We start from the raw sequence: 26,103 nt of genomic DNA on the forward strand, positions 1-26,103 counted from the left end.
ATTTTCAGCATGGCTACGATTTAGTCAAAAGCAGAGTTAAATATAAGCATTAATCCTACCTCTCTCTGACACATCATCTACAACCCGCATATCTTTAACACCCAGCCCTAAAACAGCGTCTCAATCTATTCCTTTCTAGTCCATCCAGACCACTTCAGCTAGACTAAAAAGTTAAAAGCCCATCCAAGAAACTGGACACTCAAATCCCACCCTATTCGTAACGACTTAATTTATCCCCTAAAAACCCGCATTTATCAGTTTCAGGCTGAAACAATTTGAAAAACTATACAGATTCCGCTTCTTGACTAGTGTCTCCGTGACACAGCGTAGCTACGCATGGAGTCAAGACAACAAGAACAAAAAATGCCAATATTGACCGAAATCAATAGGAAGCATTACGTCAATTGGATAGAACAAGGAAGACACCTGGGCCATATGGGTGACACGGAGGGGTGGCAAAAGCAGGTTTTGAATATGGTAAAGATCTATCAGACGATTGGAGGTTTCAGCCCCTCTCGAAAGAAATGCAGTGATGAAAGCTCGTCTTTAACGGTCAAATAAAAGAATAAAGTTTCGTAGCAACACAGAGGTAACAGGTACTCTACGAATGATAGGTGTCTAGGTGTGATCCGTTTAGCCTAAATAAATCGCTTGTGATTCAAATATTGTTCGTTTTTCCTATAACCTTTTTTCCGCAACATTTTTTAGGTCTATGAACAAAATCAACTGTGCAAACAAGACGTCATACAAAATAAAGAGAGAATTTGAATACTTGGGCTTACGCCTACACACAGGGAATGGGGGAGAAGGAACGTAGGTGTATATATTCATAGAGGACAGAAAGGACTTTACTCAGATTGGCCTGAAAGAGCCCACCCTTGGAATTAAAAAGCTAAGAAACAAAAAACATTCGGTACTTACGTATTATCCAGAACACACTCAAGAAGTTTGCTTTGTTTTATCTGAGTAAACCGGGGTTTCTCTCGCATTCGGTTATAATTAGTTTATTGTTTCGTGAAATAAACTACGATGCAAGTATATTTTAATTAAAAAATTTAATATATAGTGGTTAGGTTAGTTGTTTAATATAATGCGTTCTGGGCGACCTGCTCTACATAATTCTTTGTTGTAGGATAATTCCCATAAATTTGCTTCTAAAGCATTATATTTTTATCATATTTTGGTTTATTTCATTATGATTAACCTAACTTCACTTCTCGCGTGTATTCTGGATAATACGTAAGTACCGAGCACTTTTTTAGTCGGAACCCCTCCAAAATATAATACGATTCTATCGTCTCCACTCCAAGGGAATAAACCTGTGCCCGGGCTATTTTCCAAACAAGCTGGAATATTTCTGAAATATTTGCTTTTTAATGTAAATCTTTGTTGTTTAAGCAAATATAATACTGCGTCAAAGTCACCCATAAGCTCAGTGGCGGATCCAGAGGGGGGCTAGGGGCGCGCACCGCCCCTAACGTAGTCTAAAGTAGTGTAATTTACTTAATTAACGCAAGTTTGCGTTAATTAAACCTGCTCCTAACGCAAGTTTATCGGATCAACCTATTTTGCCCCCCCCCCCCTCCCTAAAAAAAATCCTGGATCCACCCCTGCATAAGCTAGTGGGCTTTAGATCCCCCTCTACCATTATTTTAGTTGAACTTATTCATGCATTAAATCAAAAATCGGATCTCACAATAACAATCTTAGAAGAAAAATCAGAACCATGTGACTCCCAAAAATTTTAACTTTTGAACATCCATGAATTTAGCCAGCCTGACTTACACGCATTTTTGTACTGGACTTGATGTGACGTAGCTTAAATTAGAAAGAGGCTGTGCTTTAACATACAGCAGATTAAACTTGAACGACCAGCACTAACTCTGAATGTCTGCTGGTCCAGGGCCACAAGCACCGCTGAGCCACTGGGGATTTTTGGGTTCATCCCCACGCCAGCAGTCATTTCGTGTCCATAGGATTTGTTCTTATCGTTTCAAGTGTAGTTTCAGGTAATGAGTCAAATGAATTTTTAATTTCGATTGTGGTTAAATAATATGGTAAATAAAGGTGAATAATACGACATTGGACTTTATAGTCCATACCAACCTGTCAAAATGATATGGGCAGGGGGGAGGGAGGTAAATACAAATATAAGGCATATTTTACGGAACATTTCAAGCAGTAAAGCTTATGTTAGAGAACACATAAATACTAGACTATTAAAGGAATAAGCCAAAATTTATTCTCGAAATGTTAACATTTTTATGATAAAAATAAAATAGGGGCTCCAACGTAAAACAAATATGATTATTGTCATGAAGCACTTAAAATCTAACATCTAAACGTTTTATCAATTTCAGTTTACAAACAAGCCTCCAGAGTCAAAGCTAGCAAATCTTAAGCATATATAGGAGGAGGGTGTTTTCAACGCATTTTGAAGGAGTTGATTGGCTTGAGAAATTTTCAAAAAAAGAGAAGGTTTGGTGATTTAAAAAGGTTCATTAAATTTATCTGAGTGAACCATGGCATAAATTTCGGGAGTGGGGAGGGTCAAACTGGGTAGTCCCCCTGAACATGACAATGACCCTTATGACGGTGCAATCTTACCCTGAGGAGCTAGAAACAGTCAAAATAATCTTAATATTTGTGGCTCAAATGAGAGTACAATTTTATTTAGATCCAACCTGCAATTCTCAGGAATGTTATTTTAATTAAAAAATTAATTCTTAATGATTAAAAATCAATTGGTTTCGGTTAATATGCAGAGCATGATCATATCTAAAATACATAGGCTACACCATTATACCTTTCTAGGAAATGTGAAAGTAAAAAAAAATAGCTAACAAATAAACACAAATAATATTTTTATTTAGGTTTGTATGACCAAGTTTATGATTTTGCTAGGTCGTGAGAGATGGCGTCGATTCTATAGACACATATGTACATTTTAAAAAATGAAGTGATAATGTTGCAAAATAGAGTTTTCAACAACCACGCTTAAAATAAGCCCTTTTTACAATTTTTGCGATGACATTATATTGATAAGCACGCGTTTAAATAGTGAAATGAGTTGAACCAGAAAATTTTACTAATATCAATTAAAAGATTAACGCATGTTAGCAAAACAAAACGTTCATAAAAAGTCTAACAACGCTCATGTGCTAAAAGTGTAATCAAATGCAAAAGGGGTAGGGGGTGTTGTGAGACACCCAGAATATGAAGATTTTTAGGATGTTTCTTATATAATGCCGATTAACCTATTTTTGTGATCGCACCACCCCCACCCAAATAAACATATGCGAACGTGCATGTATACAACCTTCTAATCTGTGGTAACCCAATAAGCCATTGGTGTATTAATCCCAAATTGGGGATGGGTATGCACAAGCATGGTTCTGATATAAGAAATAGCCCAGAAAAAGATTAAAAGTTGAATATATCTCATGGAAAATTCCCTCCACTCTTCTCATCTTCACAAATGCAACAAATATCGCCAAAAAGAATCATTACTAGGCATAAAACACTCGATAGCGGGTATAAATGTATATACCTAGAAACTCAAAGAGATGGTATCTCTGTATAGAAAGGAAATACAGAGCTTGGCCTTCAATCATATTTTCAAAACCAAACCCGTTATTTGTTTCCTGTCAATGTTGACGCAATTGCAAAAAAAAATCACGAAATAAACTATTTAGAGTAAATCACAAGATTGACAAAAGATCGAAACAGATTAAACAAGGCCAAGTTTTATTCCTTTCTTCGATGCAGGAATAAATCCAAGAAAGATACCTGGCAGACAAATTTCCATTATGATGAGATTCTATAACAAAAAAATTGTCAAATCCTTCTAAGCCGTACAAGGGCGCAACCAGGAGGTTTGTTGGGGGGGGGGGGGAGGGCTAAACAAAGCTAAAAAAAAATCATCAGAAATGTGTTTATATGCATTTTGTTATGTTTTAAGAGCTATAAAAAATTGGGCGGGGAGAGGGGTCTAACCACATACACTCCCCCCCCCAGGATGCGGCCTTGAAGCAGTGAATAACCAATAATGGCAGATTTATAAACCCAAATTGACGGACGGAATGTAAATCGTAATTTTGATATGCTTTTCCTAATATTTTCTTAATTTAGTTTTTCGTTAGTCATTTCATTTCATTTTTTTTATTGGCGGAATATTCTTTTTTCTGAAATCTAAAGGAAAGTTCCCTCCAACTCCGTCAGTGTGGTGTCAATTCACGAAAAATAAGAGGGTACAATATTTATTTTTCGATATCTAGGGGGACAATTTGTCGCTGCATTAAATAATAATACCATAGAAAGGCATTTTTCCTCTAAATTTCATTTTTTATCTAAATTGCCCCAACCACGCATTATACTTTCGGCCGAGGATTTAACTTGATTAACACTTTTTTTTACATTATATTTCCATGTTTGAAACTACTCATCACTTCCATTTTACCGAACTCCGAGCTAGGTCAGATCCGAACTAGATTTTATTTCAACTTGTTTTCGTCTTCACTAATTTGAATAAACCTTGTTTCTTATTCCATATGAGAGCCTTGATAGATTGAATCTCAAGCAAGCCCGTATACAAACGGGGAGGGAGTTTTAACAACCCTATCCAACTATTAATTCCAATTTGAACTACCTACAAATTATATTATAGTTAATTAACGTTCTCTTGTCACTATTTCAATCTATATATGCTCACTTGAGACAATTTATTTAACTTGATTAACACTTTTTTACATTATATTTCCATGTTTGAAACTATTCATCGCCTACATTTTACCAAGTCATATCTGAACTATATTTTATTTCAACTTGTTTTTCATCACTAGTTTGACTAAAACTTGTTTTTTATTCCATATTTTGAAGCCTTGATAGCTTGGTTCTCAAGGAGGCCCGTATACAAACGGGGTAGAAGTATTAACAATCCCATCAAAAATTTTGAAACAGTCCCAGGTGAATTACATTTCCCATATAATCGGTGTATTTTGCTTTTATTCTAGAAGTTTGAAGTTCCTCCCGAAACAGATCCCAAGCTCTTTCTTTATCTTGACACCACTGACCCCCCTGTCTGCAGATATGCAATACTTCCTAATAAAACGAACCATTATTAGCAAGGCCATATCCAGGATTTTTTAGGGGGGGGGGGGAACAAAAACTTTACAAAACACTTCAAAATTTGTTTACATACATTTTTTTACTTTTTTAGGAGTTGGAAATAAAATTCACGGGGGTTTCAAAACCGGTCGCCCCCCCCCCCTCCGGATTCAGCCTTGACTATTGGCATTGAAACACTTGACAGTGGGTATATATCTAGTGGTCTTTTTGGTTGCTTATATGATTATACTGTTTTGTGGTTGGTGATTGAATAGGTGAGTAAAGCTTAGTTCCGACAGAGCGCGAATTTTGTATCGCCTAGCGAATTTCGCGTCGCCCCGCAGAAAAAATACACTTCGTTCATCGAAATCTTCGCTTCAAGTTCAAGTTGAAAAAATTCGCACCGCTATCGTCATTCGCTCCAGAAGTAAACAAACATGGATATTGAAAAACTTATTAATATGATTTCTACTTACCCTTGTATATACAACATAAGAGAGAAGTGCTACAAAGATGTGCTTCTGAAAGAAAATGCATGGGTTGAAATATCCCTGGCATTGAACCACAATGGTAAGCAACTTTTGGTCAAAAGAAGAGCTTATTTCATATTTGCAGTTGGCTAAAGTCTTGGTTTCCATACTTTTCCTTTTGCATATTTTTACATATTTTGCCTCCCAATGCCATATCCACGGGGTTAGGGATTTGAACCCACACCCCCGAAATGTTTATCCAATTAGTAAAGACGTAACAAAAATGCATATAAACAAAGCTCCTCCCCCCCCCCGGAAAAAATCCTGGATATGGCCCTGTCCATGCCTTAGTTACTTTTCTGAGTACTGCAAATTTGTTCAACGAGTATCTGCCTATCTGATGTACATATACATACATAAAGCACATTCCCCCCTCCCTCATGCACAATCAATATCAGTTCAAATTGTACCATCTCTTAATATCATTGTAATGCAGCGGTCAACTTCATTTCAAGAATAAATAACACTTTATAGAACAGAGGAAACAAGTGGACTGTGCAAAATATATAGAAATTGTGGAATCCTAGAAGAAATCATCACCATGTTAACACTGGGGGGGTCGAATGTCCCGAAAGAAGATATCTGCGTGTTCGCACGATTTGCATATACAGTAGCCAAATAATACAATTAATGATTGAAACGAAATAACTTGCCCTTTTTCAGTGCTCTCTTTTGGGCGTGTCCCACGCAAGCTTTAAATCTATAAATTGTGTCAAGATTCGTGCTAATTTTTAGACTGTTCTTAACTTTATTATTTGAGTCACACTGGAAAACAATATTGCTTATTATTCGCAGTTTATCTGTGCAAATATCCTGATTTCAATAGGCTTGACGTGTCGTTTTCTCTCCGTGGAAGTTTGCAGAAACACATGTCTTCTTCTTCTTCTTTCATCAGTAAACATCATCTTCTCCGTCCCCTGATAGGATATCATGTATGTTTGTCTCACCCAATAATACGAGTTCGGAAACTATTGTACCCTTAGGGACGAACCCATAGTAAAAAATAGTAAACTCAGCCCATAGTAGCCAAAAATTAAAAAACACATTAAAAAAATTGGCAAGTGAAAAAAAGCCGCCATTTTTGGCTGATTCAGGAATGGTAACCGGAAAGAGGGCCCGTGAAGGCATAAATAGGAAATTACGAGCAAAATTTAAGAAGTGGAATCAAGGGATCTTTATGGGGATAGGTCTGAAACCATTAAAGGTGCGCTTTCTAGCCTATATGGTAAATTGCGCGATCAATCTTAGAATGAATCTCTCCCCCTTTGTGTAGAGGTCAGCATTAGCAGATATTAGAGAAACACTGAACAAACATTATTTAATTATTTTTATTGCCAATTCTGGAAAAGTCAAAATTATAGTGCAGTGGGCCATCTCTGTCTGAAATTAAATATAAAAAACAAGTTTTTCTCAACTGAAAGTAAGTAGCAGGATCAAGAATCAAAACGAACAGAAATTATTACGTATATAAGGAGGATTGACCCCTCCTCAATACCTCGATCTTTACGCTAAAGTGTTTTTAGAACTTTTATAAAAGCTTATTATTTTAACTAAACGACCATTGTGTTTCAGGAGTCGTTCTTAAAGAATTAGGACAAAAAGTCAAACTTTAGAGTAAAGAAAGAGGTCTTGATGAGGGGACAATTCCCGCAATATACGTAATAATTTCTGTTCGTTTTAAGTTTTGATTTTGCTCCTTACTTTCAGTTGAAAACTTTTTTTGTATTTAATTTCTTACTGTTTTTAAATAATACCAGGAAATCCGGCTCCCCCTCCATAGAAAATTCCTTCCCCGCGGAAAGTTCTTTCCGAGTGAAATACCCACCACCAGGGAAATTCCCCCCAGACAATTCCACTCTAGCTGAAAATACCCCGGAAAATTTCCGGGTGAAATTTTTTTTTAGCACAATTTCATTTAAAAAAGACTTTTAAATTTCTGATTATTTTAAAATCATGCCAGAAATCCCCTCTTCCGTGGAAAAATTTTCCTGCAAATGCCCCCCCCCCCCACAGTAGAAAATTGCTTCCGCAGAAAATTCCCTCTGGAGAATTTCTCCCGAGGAAACCCCCCCCCACGGAAAGATACTTTAGACAATTCCAACTTATAAAATTCAGTCGGCAAAAAGAAAGTAAGACGAGACATTTTCATTAAGATTCCTTGACTTTTAGGGGTTTTCCTGCTTTTTTCGAAAATCAGGCAAATTTTCTCAGGCCCGTAGGTTTTGATGGGTAACACTAAGCTTAACGAGTCTTATATATTTGCAATCATCATAATAGGCCAACTCTTTTGATATAGCTATTGATATCAAAATTCCAATTTTTTAGAGTTTCGGTTACTATTGAGTTGCTCCTTAATTACGGTTCGTTACCCAGAAATGTTTGAAACCAGGAGGTAAGCCCAAATTTCAACAAGTCAATAGCTAAAATAAACTAAGAAAATGTACTTCATTCCACAAAAACATTTAAGAGTAAATTTCAACTATTAGTTTCTTACCTAAAACCTCTTGACAATAAGAATTCATTAATCATGGGAACTGAAGTTGCTCCACCTATTCAGGCCCGTCAGTATGGCCGGACCATACTCTTAGGCATGGTCTTTCAATCTTTAATTTCGACATTTGCAGAACTTTGACACCCTGACAGTTCCGTCTACTTTACTTCTTTTACTTCGGTCACTTCCATAGTTATTTTAGCATTGACCTTAGTTGACCTTATTTTAGCATTGACCTTAGTTGACCTTATTTTAGCATTGACCTTAGTTGACCTTATTTTAGCATTGACCTTAGTTCATGTCCTGGTGTTGCTGGTTATTTTGTTTGGAAGGGGTCAGTGGCGTGACTCTATAAGCTCAGCCAGAGTTGACCCAGCTCTAAATGGGTACCTGGAGAAATCTGAGGAAGGTAAACAGGGAGGGTTTGGGAAAGCACAAGAGGGCTGGCCTCCAGCCCCCTATTGCATTTCCTGGCTTAAGGGCCATGAAACGGAGATCAGCACTGCCGGTAGGGACTGTAAAGAACTGCTGCAATCCTTACCTTTTTCTTACATGACGAAAATTCCTGCTCTCCAAGACTATAGTCATTCACCGTATTTCTATTGAACCATATACACTATATTCTAAACAGTACAAATGCTCCGAGTCTTCGTAGAAGGCATCAGGCGAATAGGGGCTCATAAATACCAATTTTAGGCTTCTGTTTTTAATTTTCCACTTAGAGGTCTCTATTAACATATGTCCTTGATATTTTGCACAGAAGACGGAGATCAGGAGATCTAGCCGAGATATGGCACTTATAATAGTGCCAAAGGGGAGTTTTCAATAAATACAACTAGGAAAGTATCTATCTACCGTTCCACATGCCAGTGTATATAGTCGTATGTCAGTATACAAGTATTTGTAAGATTTCCACAAATATTAGAATTAAGCTCTTTTTACTTTAGGTGTAGAAAAGCTTTCCCAACCCGTTGTTGCATGTTGAATTGAGTTCCCCTTTAATGTTCTATCTTTATTTCGTTCATTCGTATCGATTAGCTGGATATTAGATTCTTCAATGTGTCATTTTGCAGATACAACTTCAAATTGTAAGAAAAAAACATAAATGTTCTTCAAATTGTGCCAGGTTGGAATTTAGTTGTAATAGAATGGCTGACAGGTACAACGTTCAAAAAGCAGTAATAATAAGCCATTAAATGTTGCCACTTGAACTAGTATTGTTTTATTTTCATAACTACAGACAGATCGCGTTTGCGCGCCATGGCGTTGCTGGCATCGTCGATAGAGGATTAAATCCACTCGATGACTATGACACCAGACCAAAAAAGTAATGACACCACTCAAATCTACATCAACAACGCTTTTTTGGCCGAGTTTTAACCTCTTTCCTGAAATATAACCCCTTCTGTTTCCCCGATTTTTGATGAGGGCTATCTGCACTAAATATAGTTCGATTCGTTTCAGAGTAAATATTGCATGGTTGCTGTATATCTACAGTAATACGGTAGTATAGTCTGGAAGTTCCCCTTTCGACAGGATTGATAGTATAACATCAGAAACGGTGTAAATGAGATTCAGCACACAGTCCTGCTGTTAAATTGCGCAATTAGAATAACAACGCAAAAAAGTAACATCTTGTGAAATTAAAATATTAGAACATTTGATAAATTAGCATTAGAAACGACGCAGATGAAGATTTAGTAAACAGTTCTGCTACATCCAATTACACAATTGGGATGATAACGCAAAAAAGCTGTAAATCTGTAGAACTAAAAAATATATATCTTCGATTCTCCAAGGCAAAAATAGAAACAGTCACATTTGGGCGGAACAATTAATTTCTGGGAAAAAATAGTAGTGTCAATTCGCAAAAATTTAGGAGGGGGGGGGAATATATTTTTAAAAATGTAGGAAAAAATTTGCAGTTTTTCTGAAAAAAAATCAATAATAATAACAAAGACATTTTTCTACGAAAATTCCTAAAATAACTCCGAAAATAATATAGAGGGAAATACCTTCTCCCCCCAAATCGAAGCCATTGTGAAAAATTTGTGCTGGTGTATTAAAGAAAGTAATAGGGCTAGGTATTTAATTAAACGAAATTTCCTTTTGTCTCCCCTTAGACTACACAGTCCTAGTTGGTATACAAAAAAAAAACATCATCAACATCATCAACTTGTGGTTCATACTGCTTTAAAACAAACCCTAAGTCAGTTTGAACATTTTGCTGTAAGGAATAAATGATTTGTTTTGTTTAGCACGTCAGCGCCTCATTAAGCAGCCCATTATTTCTAAATTTCCGGCATACCCACAGAAAGGGTGGTGCCACAAGCATATAGCGTCTAAAAAGATATTTTTCATAGGCCAATTTAACCAAGTCTATAAGCAACGGTGGAAAGTCAAACAAAATATTCATTACATAACCAATGAAAAAAGTAATTTAAAAATTCTGAAAAATTTGCCAAAGCATTAAAAAAAAAACACTGTAAATTGTCGTCTATGGGCTCTTCTAAAGGAAACTCTATATGAACAAAATAGTAATATCGTCCGACTCCCTAGTCAACACTTTGTAAATATAATCGTCACTATTGTGACAATATACCTCAACCCCTTTGATGGGTCAGATCATAGACGGCCTCAGCGTGTGGCCTCGGGACCTGGACCCACAGAAATCTTAATTTTTTTTTTTACTTGGGAATATTTCTTATTCAGATTAAAATAAAAAAGTATGTTTCTATCTTGGCTCTGGTCAGGTTCTTATGCATAGGTGTACACAGGTGCATCCCTTAGGGTAAGTGGAGGGTAGGTCATAGTATTTTTGTGGGAGAGGGGGTTAAAAATAGAGAAAATTACATTTTGGTCAAGGGCGTAATTTGCCATAGGCAGGGGGAAAATGCCCCCTCCAGACCCGAGTTTGCCACCCATACCTCAGTTTTCCCCTCAGCTGAAATTTACTTTGTGCAAAAAAAATCTTGTCAAAATTAAGACAAGCCTGCATAATTCAATTATCCGGAAAAACAGGTCAGTTTTTTTAGTATGATTTTTTTTACTGTTTTTTTTTTCACTTGATTTGGGAAAATTTGCTCTAACTTGCCCCCCCCAGGGTTTTGACGAAATTATGCCACTGATTTTGGGCCACTACTTCTCAATTTTCTGAAGGTGTCCTTTGGACCAGTCACAGGGCGAGGGGGTGACTTCCCGCCACCTGGAGAACATCGGAACACCACGTGTGCCGCACAGTTCCACCATGCTTGGGCCAGTTGTGCCATGCTTGGCATGAACCAACTGGTGTACATGATTTTTTAGAGAGAGCGCCCCTCGTCACAGGGAATCCCTTCATTTTCCTTGGGTCATATTTTTTTTTGTCTGAAGCAAATTTTAAAATGGCCTTAGCCCGAATGGCTTCTTAAAAATTATTTGGTATTCGACCAGAAATATTTTTTTTTGTAATTCAAGCACTAATTCTCATTTACGGGATATCACTCAGAAAAAAAAGTTAAAGAGTAACTCAAGTGCTCTAACGCTAAAACTTCAAAAATGTACAAAGGTGGACTAGGTCAGATTGACTCCTGAAAGGCTTAAACGGTAGTAAGGAAATAGATATACTTACAGTTGGCATCCCGTTCGTCGATGACTGTCCTTCACTATTCTTTTTCTCTGCGTTTTTTTTAGTCGACTTTTTCGCTTTTGTATCCAAAAATCGCTGTTTAAGTAGGAGGGTTTCCTGCATTTCCCTCTCATAAAGTCCATGAAGCGTACTTCCATACTTATGAAGTCTGCTTTTGCTATGTTTTCGGTATCCTTCAACTCGTTTTTTTAAACGTTCAACACTCTGCCTTTTTGGGGCTAAAACCTCAGACATTATGGGGGATGTCTGACTGGATCACTTCCTCTCCGCAACATTGGCTTGAATTGGCTTCCACTTCCAAAAAATAAAATTGATTTCAAACTGTAAAAGGGGAGAATAATGCCATTAGCAAGGTTATATCCAAGATTTCTATTGGGGGGGGGGGTGCAAGAAAACTTTGAAACGCATCAGAAATTTGTTTATATGGATTTTTGTTACGTTTTTACTAGCCAGACAAAAATTTTGGCGGGGGGGGGGGCGGCAAACTCCCTGGATATGGCCTTAGACATTAGCTTTCTAAATTGGCTTTCAAAAGTAGTTTTCACGGCTTAGATTTAAATTTCAGCATTTGAATTTAAATAAATTATATACTGCAGTTTTGTAAGATTTATACATTTAGATCAGTATCGGAAAGTTCATTGTCCGAATTTAACTGTTCCATAGTAAGAGTGTATTATATACTGAATTAACTATAGTAAATGTTTCATTCTGGAAACTTTTTTTATATCACTTTTGAAGCAACTTATGGAATGCTCTAATGGGTTGGAGTCCAATAGTTCAGCAACTACTGTACAATATTTAAAGCAACTATTTGAAAACAGTGTGGATTGCAGGGCCGTATGCAGGATTTTTTCAAGGGTGCTGGGAGGGGGGAGGATAAAAACCTTAGAAACGCATCAAAAATTTGTTTACATTTATTTTTCTTACGTTTTCACGAGTCTGACAAAACATTTCGGGGGGAAGGAGGGGGCAAACCCTCTAACACCTCGTACTAGACGGATTGATTTGGTTCATAGCTGCTATGAAAGACCAGATGGTTCCAAAACCCTTCAGCAACTGCTGAAATACCTCCACACATATCGTCAGTCCAGTATCAAAAGGTCGTTTCTCCATAATTGTAAATTTTCAGAAGAGTAAACAAAATACCACACAAATTTTTAATTTCCCCTCTGATAACTGTAAATCAAAACTGATTGATATGCATTGATTTTACACATCAATCCGTTTTTGTTTTATGGTTATCAGAGGGGAAATAAAAAAGAGGTGAGGTTTTTTATTTGCTCTTTTGAAAATTTACAATTATGAAAATACGACCTTTTGATACTCGACAGACAATATATTGAATTTTGCAAACGATCGGAAATCAGTACTTTGAGGAATTCATCGAACAGTTCGTGGTAACGAACAGTAAGTAAGGAGTGACTCGGCTCAATAGTAAGTTTCATAAGTTTCAGATCTATCCATTGACCAAGCCAGAACTATGCTATCGCATACAATCTTTCCTAGAGAATGATCTAAACTTATTTAGGAATTTCCCTTTTTCCAACGAATTTTGACAAATTTTCGAAATATTTTGCAATCGCAAAAAATGCAAAGCAAATTTCAAAAACTTAATCCTGCAGATGGATTAAGTGGAATCTCAGTTGTCAAATTGTAGCAAAACTGTTATCTTTCAATACTACTACAAATATTGCTAACAACTCACTGCAGCACCAAACCGCCTGAGGCTAACACAGATGCGCACGCTCTTTCCCCATCACAATCGATTCCAAGCTACCCTCTTGACACCCTCCCGGGAAGTCCTTTAAATCCTCGTTTACGACCTCTTGCACTCGTAATTGGGGACAACCCCCTTTGCGTTTTGATCTAGATGGTTGGCCGAAAAAGACCATCTTTGCCAATGTCCCATCCGTCATCTGCAAAACATCTCCTAGCCATCTCAACCTTTTTCTCATTATAGCCCTAGAAAGCAGGATAGAATCACACTTCGTACAGCCTAGTGTTTGAAATACGGTCAGTCGAACGGGTACCCGAAAGAACCCGAAGACAATTCCTCTGGAAAATATCCAGCAAGTTGTCTTCTGTCATTCGAAGCACCATGTTTCAGGGCCATAGTTGCATAGGGAGCATAAACCTTACGTAGTTCTTCGCTCACGGAAGTTAAAGTCATGTCTAAAGAACAACCGGTTATAGCAAATTTTAAGTTTATAAAATTAGTAAAGAACGTCTAAGTAAAGAACGGTGTTGGAACAATATATTATTACTTTATTTTTATTTAGTTTGTTTGTCTTAGACCAAGGCACTTCGCACCGAAGGAGCTGTCCCAGAAACTTCGAAAAGGGCTCATTAGATCGGAAATTGAAAGCGCTAGTACCCTTTTTAATAGTCGAAAGTGATTGGAGGGCAACTAACCCCCCTCACAAACCCACCGTTTCTCCAAACACATCCAATCAAAATTTTGGAATAGCTATTTTGTTCAGCGTAGTTGAAAGGTCCGGAAATTATGTCTTTAAAGATGACACCCCCCCCCCCCCCACACGGCCCTCAGGACAAGGCTTGTAAGTTACGTCCTTGGGGTATATAACAGTTTTTATAGGACGAGTTGTCGCATAAACTTGGAAAGGGCTCATTCGATTAGAAATTGAGAGGACTAGTGCCCTTTTTATTAGTCGAAAGTGGTCGGAGGGCAAAGGCCCCCCCCCCCGCCCATCATTTCCATAAATACTTCCAATCAAAATTTTGACAGCCATTTTGTTCAATGTAGTTGAAAGGTTAGGAAATTATGTCTTTGAGGATGACCAATCCCCCTCCCGCACCCCTCGGGGCAAGGATTGTAAGTTATGCCTTGGGGGCATATAAGGTTTTTTTTAGTGTGGTCATATAAAATTCGGAGGGGACTCTTTGGAATGGTAATCCGAAGCTATAGTGCCCTTTTTAAGAGTCAAAGTGATTGGAGGGCAGCTACCCCCTCCCCTTACAAACAAACTTGTCGCATTGTCCCCAAATGCATCTAATAGAAATTTTGAGATAGTCATTTTACTCAAATTAGTTTAAATATGATTTAACTAGGCTTTTGGGGTTGAAACAAGCCCCAGAGCCTGGGGGCAAGGGTTGTAGGTTATGCCCCGGGAGGGATTTAAGGTTGTTATGGAAGGGGTGGTTGCATAAACTTCAAAGGAGGGTCATTTGATTGAAAATTGGAAGTTCTAGCTCCCTTTTAAGATTTAAAAGTGATGGAGTCCAGCGAGCCCCCCCCCCCGACTACCCCTCTTCACCAAACAAATCTGATCAAATTTGTGAGATAACGATTTTGCTGAAAATAGTCCAAACAACATATAACAACGCCTCTAGGGCTGACAACCCCCCCCCCCCCGTGCCCGGGGGATAAAGTTGTAAGTCATACCCTAGGGGCATATAAAGTTTTATGGAATGGGTGGTTGTATAAATTTCAGATGCGGCTCATTCGATTTGAAATCGGGAGTTTTAATCCCCTTTTTAAGAGTCAAAAGCAGTTTGAGACAAACCAGCACCCCCCCCCCACGCTCATTATTTCCCCAAAGACATACAATCAGAATTTGGAGATAGCAATTTTGTTCATTGTAGTTGAAGGGTCCGGAAATTATATCTTTGAGGAAGGAGCCCCCGCCCCCACATCTCTCAGGGCAATGGTTGTAATTTATGCCCCAGAAGCATATAAGGTTATTTATAGAAAGGGTGGTCGTATATACTTTGGAGGGGACTCATTGGATTGTTAATCTGAATTTCTAGTGCCCTTTTAAGAATCAAAGTGATCAAAGGACAGCTACCCCCCCCCTACCCCAACACGTTGTGTTTTCCCGAACATCGAATAAAAAATATTGAGACAGTCATTTTATTCAAAATAGTCAAAAGATCATAAAACATGGCTTTAGGGGTTGATACAAATTACCAGAGCCTGGAGGCGAGGGTTGTAAGTTATGCCGCGGAGAATTTAAGGTTTTTATGGAAGGAGTGCTTGTTTAACCTTAGAAGAGGGTCATTTTATTGAAAATTGGAAGTTCTAGTTCCTTTTTAAGCGTCAAAATTGATGGAGGGCATTTAACCCCGCCTTCCCGACAACCCCTCTTTTCACCAAACGCATCTGATTGGAATTATGAGATACCAGTTTTGTTCAAAATAGTCCAAAGAACATATAAAGAATATATATGTCTCTAGAATTGACACAACCACCCAGCGCCCTGGGGATAGGGTTGTAAGTTATGCCATGAGGGCAAATATGGTTTTTATGGAACGGGCGGTCATATAAACTTCAGATGGGGCTCACTTGATTTGAAATAGGAAGTTATAGTGCCCTTTTTAAGAGTCAAGGTGATTTGAGAGCAACCAGCCCTGCCCCTACCCCTCCGTGCTCATCATTTCTCTTAAAACCTCCAATCAAAATTTGGAGATACCAATTTTGTTCATCGTAGTTGAAGGTGTCGGAAATTATGTCTGTGAGGAAGATCCTCCCCCCCCCCTACAGCTCCCATGGCAAGGGTTGTAAGTTATGCCCTTGGGACATATAAGGTTCTTATAGAAAGGGTGGTCGTATATTCTTAAAAAATTAATTTTTTCACTTTTATAACTTTAATAAATGAAATATTATTAACATTTTAAGGAATAAATATCAGCATAATTAAATTAAACTGACAATGCACATTCTTTTGTATTTTTTTTCAGTAAAGTGCAAATTGTGTTCTGGCCTTGGGAAGGCATAGGGGTTTTGAACTCTACTCATGTTAATTTCTGCTCGTTTTGAGTTTGACTCGGTTGTTTATTGTAATTTCTGTTCGTTTTGGGTTTCATTTATTTATCAATGCTGATTTGTGGTAGTTTTACGCTTGGTAGATTATTTGATTTTGTTTTTGCTCATTTTTGGTTTAATGGAGTTCTTTACTTTTCTTTGAAAAACTTATTTTGTGGGAAAAGGTTTTTTAATTAATAGCTTAATAGGCCATGGCGGGAATAGTATGGCTCATAAAATATTAGATGGTTTATCCTAACCCAATACACGATTATGTATTAGTCCCTCATATTTTGCACACTACCGTATTATCAAAAGACTGGTCACAGCCGTTTTGGATGTGTAGTCTGTGATTACACAGAGATTCAGTCTTATAGTTTTTTTCCGGTATGATACTAACCCTCCAAGAAAAAAAGCATTCTTTAACCACAGCTTACCATGCTTGTTCAGCATAGTAAGCAACAATCACACTTTCAAATTTTACTTAGCTTACGAGGGGAGGTTCTACTTCTTATCCCCTATGTGAGATGTTCTTAAGGGTGCCCTATTTGTGTTTAGCTTAAGGGTTATAGGCCTAAAATATATATGCCTGTAAAATCCAAAATTAAAGACAAGAAAAATTGCGAATTTTAAGCCTTGAAGGATTTGCTTCTGAACTACTTTGGTTTTCTAATAATACAAATTAAAAATCCATGTGTGATTCCAAATTAATTAAGGTGCAACATACCAACCTTTCTGCTAAAAAGTTCGCAGGGAGATTGATGACAAGAGGGTCATGGGCTACTTAGCACAATCAGAATCCCTTTCTACCAAATCAGGGACACCACCAGGGGGGTGAGGGGAATGGTCTCCTTGGGAAACAAGATGACGACGCAAAGTTTATAAAAATCAGAAAACGAAAGATATCCCCATTCAAACCTTATTAAAGAAAAAATACATATTCCGGCAGCACTTGCCCCCTCCCGGGAAATTTCCTTGTTTCGCTTATGGATCAAATGAGGAATTATTTCAACAAATTCCCTGGGTTGAAAAAGTGGCATATGGGAGGTGACATCACTTTCAAACTGACAAGAAGCTAAAAAAAACTACCACATCTCACTTCAAGTTATTGTCAGTGAGACTTCATAAAGAGAGTATTATAAAGCATGTTCACAGACATAAAAAAGAAATCAACTGTCAAAGCAAAATAACTTTTGGTAAAAAAAATCATTTTTGTATGTTCACCTGTCTTTTCTTTATAGCTAATCCGAGGTTGGAACAAAAACAAACCCTGTATAAAAATTATTAGTTGAGAAAAGCTTAAAACCTACTTTATAGGGATAGTGTAAAAGAGCAAGGAGTTATACCTTTAGCAGTCAATAGATTCACACAACTGTCAGTGAAAACTGCACCCAAGTTAAGGTAGTAGCCTTACTGTTGAAATACCCTTTATTAGTTCAACTCAGATGAAAATAAAACCCTAAGCTAGATAATAAAGTTTCATAATAGATCAAGAGATTGTTTCATTACTTGTAAGTAGAAAAGAGAAGGAGGTGGCAGCTTGAAGCTAGATCTAGATTTGGGTACTATTGCAGTTCAAGGCAAGCTGCTACTTTGGCCTGCAGCTAAAAGTAGTGTTACTTTACTGGCAAAAATAAATGACCTCATTCTAGATAATAGTAGAATACAATTAATGGCATTGCAGCCTAAGTGAATATATTGTTTGTCAGGTATTATCAAATCAAGCAGTTGGGAACCGTTGGAGCTGACAATTATTCTATTTTAATGAACACTTAGAGGCTCTACTACTCAAGTCCTTTTCTATGGCTTGTTATATGAGTTAGCTACAATAGTAAGGAAAGCAGGGCTGGGGAGTCGGAGTTTTAGTAAATTTTGGCTGAATTGGTGTCTTTATATTGAAAATGTCTGGAGTCAGAGTTGAAGTTGGTTATACAACTGACTCCGCAACCCTGAAAAAAAATAGTGAGCAATTTACATCTTTGGCCTTTTGCCAACTTGGGAAGTTGTTCAGCAAGGGGAAAACTGCAAACGTGTTTTCAAACTCCCACCTCCGCGCATTCTGCCTCCCACCCTAAGCTTCCTCCTTCAACTTTGAACATCAATTTTTCGTACTAAGTCAACATGCCTATTACACCAAACTTGTAAACAATTTTATAGTTTTTATACTATCAAGATACAATAAATATTTACAATAACAGAAATACAAAAATGTTATATCTCACATATTAATAGTATTTAAAATGGGTGCAAACCTGACAAAAAAGGGAAGTTGATTTGAACTGATACCTGAATATTTCATTCCCCTGGGTCTACTACTTCCTTTAAAATATCAAAAAAAGAGTTACAAAGAAGGCAGACATGGTAAATATCATATATTTGGTTCAAGCACTTGCAACAAATTTTCTAGTATAAGGCATAAGCGAGCAAAGCAAAACAGCCAAGATTACAAGCAATAGTTATAAATGATAACAAGCAAGAGAAAGATGGAGTTTGGGAAAGAGAGTATTATTATAAGCAGTACATCCTTCCCCTTTCAGATATGAAATACCCATACTCTGAGACAACAACAAAAACAATATCACTTATGATGGGTATACAAAACAAACGTTCACTTTATTAATTGCTCTTCTATCATTTCTATTCACTGCTATGACTATAATTCTGATATCTGCTTAATTCACAGGTCTAAACACATTCCTAGCTTGTCTCCCACTGAGAAGTTGACCAGGATTTTGGGCATTGTGAGATCCTCTACTTGAGAGGTGAATTCTACTATATATATAGACTGGTCCATTTTCTGAGCCCAACTGTGTAGAAAAACTGGACTGATGTGATTTATCGTCGAAATGCCAGGTGCACTCCACTGTTGTGCTGCCTAATCATAGAAAAGTGATCTTAAAACAACAAATGAATTCCGTGGCCACTTATAAAATGTCAGATGTCTCCCAAGAATGGCAGCTTAGAGTTCAATATCGCTTCTCTCTTTCATTATTTTTGGCTCATCAATTGCGTTCTGTTCATTGCTTCCATTATCCTTGAATTTTCAGAAAAAAAAACGAAAATCTCGCAAAAAAGGAGCAGCAAAAACGCTCGGGTTTAAAAACGCTTAAGCTTTAAATCCGGACCTGCGTTTGAACAGTTTGCTACACATGAATTTGATTTTGGATAATATGGTTCAGAGATGATGTGTAGGGTTCCCCAGTGCTCGCAAAGCTCTCGAAATCATGGGACCAAAATTATAGGCATTATCAGTCATTAGCTGTTTGGCAATACCATATCTACTATTAGCTGCCTTCAGCTTGGTTATCACTAGGAATCAAGTTCTTTACCTTAAAGAAGCCTGTATAGTAGTTGAAAATAACTAGGGTATGAGTATACTAGGATTCAAACAGATCAGAAACTAAACTAGTAGGCATAAAATGTTAATGCTAAGGGTGGCTCTTCCTGATTTGTAGGCATTTTTAGGACAAGTTTTGCAGTTATTGACTAACTTGCTGATATCTCTGCTGATTCCTGGCCAGAATACAATAGTATGTGCCCTTTCCTTTGTTTTTCCAGCATCTAAATAGACCAAGTGAAGTTGAGCTACCGTTTGTTCTTGAAGTTGCTGGTATGATCACATGCACAGAAAATTGCTTTTAAATGGCTTTTAAATGTAATGTTGCCATGTACAGAAAATTTGTCTAGAAAACTCTAGTAGGTCAGAGTTGATGCTTGGCAGTTAGGCCTTCCTTCCAAAATGGGCAATCTGATTATTTTCAGAAGTATCATCACCAAATTTTGGTAAAGGTCAATGAGGTCTCCTAATGCATTTGCTGAGGACCAATTGAAAAAAAAAACTTTTTTCTCTCTAATATGACCTTAGAATTTGCTCGTCCCTTAATTTGTCCATGTAGCAAAGGGAGTTCTTCTGAGGCATCAATTCATCTTTAAAATATTTTTCATAAGCTTAGAATGTTACCAATTCCAGAGAACAAGTCTTTTATAATTATCAATAGTGCTTGTGGTAGTTGAGCATACCCTCAGAAAAGGATCTTGATCCTACTTCTGACACCATGTAAAGAAAGCAGATATAAGTATATCTCATTCACTTGACCTGAGTACCTGCAACAAAATGTCAAGTGTAAGGCATGAGCAAAGCATAACAGGCAAGATTGCAAGCAATAGTCATATGCAAGAACAAGCAAGCAAGGGAGAGAGGAAAAGTAAAGAGAGAGCAATATTATAAGCAGCAATTAGAATTAATTGATAAGATTAAAGTGGTGAATTTACTACATCTTCCTTTTCAAATATTTTTGCTTTTTTTTAAATTTTACTTTATGGGCTGTAAGATAAGATAAGTTTTATTCTTCATTAAATACACATACAATATTACATGTTATTAATCCCTCAAAGGCTCATTGGCCTGTACAAAAAATGCACCTTTGGGTAAAACTTATTCATTTGACCAAAGAGCCTGCAATAAAATGTTTACTGTAAGGCACAGCCAAAACAAAGCACAAATTACAAGCAATAGTCACAGATGAGAACAGGCAAAAACCAGAGAGAAGAGTATTACTGTAAGCAGCATTTAGAATTGTTTACCTACATAGAAAGCAGATAAAATGCAACTTCGTCCAAATTTTTAGGAGCAAAACAATTGCTTTTTGGACAAATTGTCTTCAATATCATAAAGTTAACGTTTGAGCTACTGAGTTACACCAGTTACCAGCTTCTAATGAACATTATTTTTACTTTAAACTCAGATAGTTGAAATTGTAGTCTACAAAATTTCAAGACAAATATACTATTGAAAGGTACATGCACTGAAAATTTTATAGAAACAGCCTAAGGTAGCCGTGGAGTTTATGTCTTATTCTGAACTAAACATTACAATAACAAATTCTTACTTCATTACATTCAGGAAATTTTACTTATTGGATTTCCAGAGCTGCTTCCAGTTCAACTGCACCCCAGTCACCCCCTCCCCTCCCCAATGCCTGAATGCAGTCCAAGGCTACATACAAAAGTTCCCTGATTTTTTTTATATTTAAACTGGTAATATGAACCAACTGTTCATGAGAAACAAATCAACATAAGTAGTGAAATTTTGTACTTAGCCTATGATTGTATCCATGTTTTGGAAGGGGTATGGGACATAGGTAATCAAGAAACCACTCCAAAAATCTAATACCTTAATTTGCACTCTGGAGCAAAACTAAGGTAATACTGGATATTTTACATAGTAAATTTCTGAACATACTGAAGTATTGTTGTTATAGTAGTGTTTAATTCAGACTGGGACATAAAATCCACTACTATATAGCCTAAAATTACCATCTAATATTTAAGTGGCCAAAGTAGATGTTTGTTTTGAAACACCTATCTGTCACCACTAAAAACTGGTAACATATGATTATAATTCATAAATAACTATCTGGCTAACTAATGATGGCTATCTGGACCCAAGATAATTTTTCTAAACTATAAGAACAACAAAAGTGATATGATTTGATCCCTTATATATTAGACCAACAGATATGTGGCAGTTTTTATATATTTTGACTATCACTGTCACTTGTCTTCTATCCAAGCCTGTTGTCCCCAGCAAAGGAACAGGTTGATTTAAATCCTCCTCCACTTCTTATATTTTCATGTAACCTTTAGCATAGTTGTTTGGGTCTTGCAATATTTCTTCCAAGAGATCCATTTGGTTATATAAGATCCCTTAATTTAAAAAATGTGCAAGGTGTTCTTTAACAACTTTATCAGAGTCTACAAGTTCATTTGGTAATACAAATGAGGTTCAAAATCACATTCATGGGTCTGTGGCGGATGTGCTGCTAAATTGATTTTGTGATAAACTTGTCCAGCTACTTTGAAGCTGAAAACATTACAACCACTGATCATTGCTTACATTAAATGAAGCTATACCAAAACACAAGTTCAAGTTCTGTGTTTGTTTGTGGAACTCTTTAGAGAGCAAATGATGTCCTATTAAAGGCCAAACCAATTTATTTGGAAATTGTGGAGGTGGCAATAGAATTTGACCAAGCAGGCAGCAACATATCATACAATGTTGAAATGTCCTAATGACTTGTAATTAACACTTGCACAGTTGACAGTGTCTTTGTAGGTTTTTACTGGAATTTCTACCACAGTTTGTCAGCATTGAAGATTACAGTGGCTCTGTTCTTTTAACATAATATTTCCTTCTTCTTCACTTTCATTTTTGACTTGTTCTGATTCTCACTATTGCTTGTCTTCTAACAGCACAATTCTTTGTTCTTCACTGTCACTTTTGCATTTCTGCTAACCCTACAATTCTTTGTTCTTCATTTTTATTTTGACAGGCTCTGGTTCCAGCTGTTGCTTGTAATTCTCACTGCCACTTATCTTCTAAATGCATATTCCTTTGTTCTTGTTGTTGTATCTTCTAACAATATATGTTTTTGTTCTTCATTTGTACTGATATTGTTTGCGTGTCTTGTAACTGCAATTTTTTTTTTTTTTCACTTTAGTTTTTCAGCTGTTGTAATTCTTCCTGCCACCTATCTTCAAACCACATATTTCTTCTTTGATTGGTTTAATTGCAGTTTTTGCAAGTAATCTAACTACATATTTATTTGTTCTTCTTTTTTGTTTATAATTGCTTCAGACCTTTTTTCAATGCCCTTTGCTTTAGCTGCTTTGATTGGTCTTGTCATGTTTGATGGTCTAGTTTGTTTATCTTCACCTGTGCATTTGCATATCTCAGGTTATTCTCTTGATCTTATCTCATTTGATGGTCCAGTTTTTTCATTTTGAGCATACATTTTTGTCCCCTTTGAATCTTTTTTGTCCTCATTTTGAGCATATATTAATTATGTTTTTGTCCTCTAGATATTATGAAACTGCTGAAAATGCCTTTTCAAATTTACATCACCAAATATTAATACAAAATTCCACATATTCTAAGTTTTTATTTTGTAAATTCTTCTTGAAGTCTTTAATTTCCTTGTGTCTTCACATGGAAATTAAACAGTTAATTTCCAGTTTAGTTAGGAAAATTCAATTTCTGAACATCTTCACTTTCAATCAACATAATTGCTAAACTAATTAATCTATCCTGATTCATTGTTGACATCATTTTTTTTTCATTGTTTTTTTTATTTGTTTTAGCCTGGAAGTTCTGAAAATGTATTTCCTATTATTTGAGTAAAATTTTAAACCATATCAATGTTTTTATTAAATTTAGGAAATATATTTGCATATCTTTAAAACCTTATAAATTGGGATTCAGCAAATTTTTGAAGCTGAAAACAATTTTGTTTTGCTTCATTTAAGCAGAAGATCTATTTTGCAAGGTTTCACTTTAATAACACACCAATTTTTGAAGGTCATCAAGGTCAGGACCCTCTAGAGAGAGAAGGAGTGGAGGTAGGTAGGCTACTTCAAAATGCCTTCCCAGGACATGCTTTAGCATGTAGACCCATCCCTGAAAGTTTCATTTTCCTAACCTTAAGTGGCGTTCACAAGCATGTCTAGCTAGAATGCCATATCTAGACACATGTCTAGCCAGAATCCAATGTCTAGGCAATGACCATTCACAAGTAAAATTTGGTGCTTAGCTAGACACTTGGCAAGGCACTTGGCTAGACATTGAGTTCTAGCCTCTAGAACTCAATGTCTAGGATTTTTGATTACAGCCAATCAGAATGTGTCAAGATCCACTATTTTCATCATTTTTGTTTACATTTGTAAACTGAAATTTATTTTTTGTTTTCTCATTAATTGTTTTTATCATTTTAGGCAAATATGCAACAACAGGCATAATAATGAAGCACACTAAGGCAATTGTTTTGCTTATCTCATCCATTAGCTTGTGACAGTAAAAATAGGGATTATAATATTTGAAAGTTTTGCCTGCATAAGCTCTGTTGATTGGCTAGAAATGACAATTTGAAACTAAATTTGTAGTTTTAGCTAAGCACCAAATTTTACATGTGAATGGTTGTTGCCTAAACATCGGATTCTGGCTACACACATGTCTAGACATGGGATTCTAGCTAGACATACTTGCAAACGCTGCTTAACCTCTTTCCATGATAGTCAAAAGTAGCTAAAGTGGAATTTTACCATTTAATTGCCCTACTAGACTAGGGCTGAGGCTATTTTCTTACATAATAAAAAACCTCTCTAAATAAAACTTTACAACAAATTGTGTCTGGAAAACCACTGTTTACTCAAGAGATGAATTCCTGAAAGCTTAATTGGAATAAGAGCCTAGGCTACAAGCCTAAGCTAGGCTTATGGTTCAACAACCTAGTTTTGGTGTATTCTAATAAAATCAAATTTGTCCATGGAACCTAGGCCTATGCCTATCCAGACAACAGGATATACTCAGCCTAGGCTAGAGCAATCAGGGTAAAGTTCTACCAAATCATATTAGGCCTTTTGAGTTAGGACAAAAGTGAATACACCATTTGATGCCTTTTTTTATACTGATTACAAATATAGGCCTAGGCTAATCATTTATATTGGAAATGAATTTCAGCCCCCCCCCCCCTCTATATGCCAAGTCCGGGTTAGGTTAGGTATATATAGGGGGGGGGCTGAAATTCATTTCCAATAGAAATGATTATTATATTTGTAATCAGCATAAAAAAGGCATTGAATGGTATATTCACTTTATTTTTAACTCAATAATATGATTTGGTAGAACTTTACTGCAATCAGACCTTCTTGGCTTTGTGACATTCTTTTTCAAAATTGAACAAATTTAGTCCTGGCTATGCTATCCTAATCACACCATAAGTGAGGTCATAGCCTAGGCCTAAGGCCCTAAGCTGTATTAAGATTAGGCTTGAATTAGTAGGCAATAATAGCCTAAATTAGAAATTAGGTAGTCTATACGCTAGTTCACGAAAATAAGAGACCATACACTAATAACTGGGCCTAGCCTACAATGCAAATCAGAGAAAAAAAATACAAGTCTATAAATAGCATATATTAGCATATATCAAATCCATTTGAAATGACAACTAGAAACTCACCAATCAAAAAGTTAATTACTCCCCAATAAATTCCTATTAAAATTCAAATGTTTAGCCAAAACAATTTAAGACACTTGTTGATGATTTGATGATACAGTACTCTTTCCTGTTCATAAGCTAGCCAGAAGCACCGTAGGTGGCGGATTCAAATTTTTTTGAAGATCTTCACCATTGGAAAGAAGTTGCCACGGCTCTCAACATGAACAACTAATTAATACCATATTGCCATCTATTAATTTTAAACTGGCAAAAAATTTATTTACATCTGACGAATCACACATTACAAGGATCAGAAGCGTCAATTGAAGGGGGAGGCAGGGTTGGATGAACGGCGATTGGGCCGAATCGGGCCCCGCTCTTGAAAGGGTCCCGCATTATCATCAAAGTGACAGAAGAACGATTTTACATTTAAAGCAATTTTTTAAGATAAGGGATAAATTATGAATTAATCAAATAATTGAAAATGTATTTATTTTAAGTTTGCATTGATGGATGAGGTTTATTAATGTGTTTATTATTATTTAATGTATACTTTATAATATAGAAAACTGATACCCGAAGAGTTCATGTCA

At 36.5% G+C, this 26,103-nt stretch overlaps 1 protein-coding gene across 2 annotated transcripts in view; it reads right to left on the minus strand.

Annotated features, from left to right (window-relative positions):
• LOC148953464 (uncharacterized) overlaps positions 1-25,601 on the minus strand; it is a 78,954-nt gene extending 53,353 nt beyond the window's left edge. The window contains exons 1-2 of one of the 2 annotated variants that reach the window (XM_089088546.1): positions 25,532-25,601; positions 11,738-12,076 (exon numbers count right to left, since the gene is read on the minus strand). In XM_089088546.1, coding sequence (XP_088944672.1) covers positions 11,738-11,989 — 252 coding nt within the window. In that variant the 5' untranslated portion in view covers positions 11,990-12,076; positions 25,532-25,601. Of the gene's footprint in view, positions 1-59; positions 115-11,737; positions 12,077-25,531 lie in introns of those variants that run through there. The other variant, XM_089088547.1, reaches the window with a different exon arrangement.
• Between the last annotated feature and the right edge of the window lie 502 nt (positions 25,602-26,103).

This window comes from Artemia sp. Qi Xiang Cuo, chromosome 4 (assembly GCF_049724085.1).
Source record: "Artemia sp. Qi Xiang Cuo chromosome 4, ASM4972408v1, whole genome shotgun sequence".
Taxonomy (NCBI): domain Eukaryota; kingdom Metazoa; phylum Arthropoda; class Branchiopoda; order Anostraca; family Artemiidae; genus Artemia; species Artemia sp. Qi Xiang Cuo.